The sequence below is a fragment of the Hibiscus syriacus genome, unplaced genomic scaffold (assembly GCF_006381635.1).
Source record: "Hibiscus syriacus cultivar Baekdansim isolate YM2019G1 unplaced genomic scaffold, ASM638163v2 tig00112928_pilon, whole genome shotgun sequence".
NCBI lineage: Eukaryota > Viridiplantae > Streptophyta > Magnoliopsida > Malvales > Malvaceae > Hibiscus > Hibiscus syriacus.
In genome coordinates, this window is record NW_024063422.1 from 148,058 (window position 1) to 151,226 (window position 3,169).

The following is a 3,169-nucleotide window of genomic DNA, read 5'->3' on the forward strand; positions in this document are numbered from 1 at the left end:
ATTATTGTACTTGATAATATTTCCGGTTAAATGATATAACATAACCAGTCTAAATTTTAACCGGTCACTTGTTTAACAGGTCACGCCGTTTTTTAGGCGCCGCACAACAGAAACTCCCTTCAACGATGAAATTTCCGCTTTCTTAGGAATCTAGCCAAGAAATGAAGAGCTGAATGTAGTCAAAATTAGCTGCACTGACCCTTATATTGTATTTTATTAGATGTTTCTGTATGTAATTAAGAAATATTATTTTTTATATAATTATTAGTATCTGATCTATTAATTGATTAATCCATATCAGGTACTGCGGAGATAAAAGCGATCATCCCAAACCAATTTACTCCATTCGTAATTGTTAAGATTCGAACTCCCAACTTAAAGAATCTAGTGTCTCATTCCAATAAATCAATTGGTTGTGTATATGTGCACGGTTAAATGGGATGTAACCGTGTAAGGAAGTGAAATTTCAAGTTCAACATAAATTAAATTAAACAATTCAAACTCAATAAAATTAACTTATTTTATAAACATAAGAACAAATTCATCTTCAAATAACATTATTAACAAAGGACGTGGCATAGGTTGCTTTTTCATCCAAAGATACGGTTAAGAGTTGCAGCCAATCGGACTCCCCCCTGGGCTAACCTCCGATGAACAACCGGTAGCCGCGACAGAAAATAATCATCTGCAATAACAGAAGCTTATATATTAATATTTTGGGTAAACTACACATTTAGTACCTAAACTATTAATTTTGGTTCGTTTTAATACCTAAACTTTCAATCTTTTTCAAAACGATATCTAACGTTTACTTTTTGTTTCATTTTAGTACCCGCCGTTAAAAACTTAACGCGTTGAGTACCTAAACTATTGGTTTTAGTCTGTTTTAATAACAAAACTTTAGGTATGGTTTTAAAAAAAATTGAAATTTTAGATACTAAAACGGACCAAAACTGATAGTTCAATTACTAAACGCGTAAATTACCCTAATATTTTTCACATTGTTCTCCCCTCGTGGCAAACAGATAAGTCTCTGAAATTATTTTTAAGTTTTACCTTCGAGTACAGATTTTTGTTCGACACCTTTATATGCCCAATCACAGGCCGCTTTGATGCCTTCAGATGCATATCTGCCAATACAATCTACACATTAGTTCATATTCTAAAGCGTCAAACCCATGGTTAAGGCCCATACATACATATCAGGGCATGCTGTCTTGTTTAAACTACAGCTCTCCCATCTTTTTACTTCTTTTGCCCATTCACCCTGTTTCACAATCATCAGATAAATAAAAGGATATATATAGATGCATGCATGCATGCATGTATGTATGTATTATGTTATCATAAACTAGGATAGATACCGTGATGTTATGTTGAATTGCATCAACCATGGAATCTACATTTGAATCATAAAATCTCTCTTCAGCTGTCTCGATCATATTGGTATCCCAGACCTGTATTATTAATCTTTTGCCTTTAATGCACGAACACATAACAGAAGGAGTATGAAGAAAGTTAAAGATTAAGCTCACATGGTGAAGAACTGCCTTTCTTTTATACCAGTGGACATCAATGGTGTTGCCTCCCTTGTCTGCTGCAAACCCCACATGCAATGGCTGAAATTTTATGCACATCAATGTTGTTCATTATAGTGAAACTTAAAATTCTCAATTGGATCAGAGCAGGAATGGACGTAGAATTTTATGTTAGGGGAACATGACAACCGATCACGCCAGTCTCCCCTCAATCCATCCCTGAATCGCGGGTTTGATAACATACCTGATGGACATCTCCCATTAGATGAGAAAGGAAAAGAAGTGATTCCGTGAGGTTATCTGATAACGTTATCGATTTATTACAAAAAAACGGAATTATGTTACCCGGAAGAATAAGGCAAATAAACAAGGGAAAGCAACTGAAACTAACGTGGGAGACTGTACATTGAGCTTCGTTCGATGCAGAGTTGTAGGTAAGAAGCTGAGAAGTGTAGTTGTTAATTGCACCAGCAACACACCTGTCGGCTACTCCATCTTCGTCTGTGCAGTCCCCTTGAGGGTTAAAATTAGGAGTGAGTAAAACTCGATTCTATTAAAAAAAAAAACGATTCAATTCGACTCGAATTCATAAACATCTTACACGTACTCGAGTACCGGTAACTGCAGATTTCAGGGGTGTTAATGAAATGGAGAGGCGACGACCATCGGTATCGGAACTTGACTCGATCCGCCCAAGAACACACGGCCGCGAGATCGTCTTCCACCCATTTCGGCAGCAACTGCTTCACGGCATCCGCCGCTGCATTGCTCAACCGAGACTACGGAGAAACAAATAAGTTGTTGTCATCAGCAGCAACCAAAACAACTTAAAAAACAGATGAAAATGAGATCAAAACCTGAGCAATTTTACAAATGATGGAATGGCCATCGGTTCCCCAACCATATGTCGCAGGAATTGTAACGAGCATAACAAAGGGGCACAAAGCTAAAATCATCTGCATTTTACAACTCGCCATTTCCGGTCTCTTACTGTCGTAACCGCCTTTCGGTTGGGCCCCGGAATTGGGCTTCGACTTGGATGAATTGGGTTAGAGTCGCCACCGACCATTTTAAAACGAATTTAGGTGGGTCGGACACCATCTTACCTGATCTGCGTTTTACCAGAAACGTGTCGGGTTCGGGAGTCGGTTACGGTCAAGGAAGGATTAACACCCTTGAACCGCCCTTTCGGTACCAATTAATTTGTCGATTGTCTTAATTGCGAAAATTAAAAATTTAAATTTAAATTTAAAAATTCGGTTCGAATTGATTACCTTTGATCGATTGAAATTATCACTGTAAGTGTCGAAAAATGTTAGATGGTAAAAATAAAAATAAATACAAGGTAGCAAAGGGAAAATATATATATATATATATATCTATAAATATAAAAATAATAATGAAACAAAATGTACGACAAAAATAAACAAAAGTTAGTAAAATAGATCATAGCAAATAATAATAATAATAAATAAAGTAAAATAATAATATATATAAAAGGTTAGTTGATAAATAAGTAAATAATACATAAGAATAAAAATGAAATAAAAAAATAAAAAAATAGTATAATATAATAGTAAGAAATGAAAAAAAACCAAAAATAAGAAATATACAAAAATAGAAAAATATAA

At 35.2% G+C, this 3,169-nt stretch overlaps 1 protein-coding gene across 1 annotated transcript; it reads right to left on the reverse strand.

The window, feature by feature from the left end:
• Positions 1-587: 587 nt before the first annotated feature.
• LOC120184753 (endonuclease 2-like) lies at positions 588-2,515 on the reverse strand. The gene is made up of 9 exons (XM_039189134.1): positions 2,396-2,515; positions 2,146-2,317; positions 1,944-2,051; positions 1,783-1,838; positions 1,536-1,619; positions 1,365-1,457; positions 1,200-1,267; positions 1,057-1,130; positions 588-685 (listed from the first exon to the last, which is right to left on the reverse strand). Exons 1-9 carry the CDS (start codon positions 2,513-2,515, stop codon positions 591-593), a joined length of 870 nt encoding a protein of 289 aa, XP_039045065.1. The 3' UTR covers positions 588-590.
• Positions 2,516-3,169: the final 654 nt, after the last annotated feature.

Coding starts and splice junctions, on each gene's coding strand:
- LOC120184753 (XM_039189134.1), bottom strand. CDS start 2,515: ATGGCGAGTTGTAAAATGCAGATGATTTTAGCTTTGTGCCCCTTTGTT. Junction 2,052..2,145: donor CTGCAGTTACCGGTACTCGA/GTACGTGTAAGA, acceptor TTAACCCTCAAG/GGGACTGCACAGACGAAGAT. Junction 1,131..1,199: donor AAGACAGCATGCCCTGATAT/GTATGTATGGGC, acceptor TTGTATTGGCAG/ATATGCATCTGAAGGCATCA.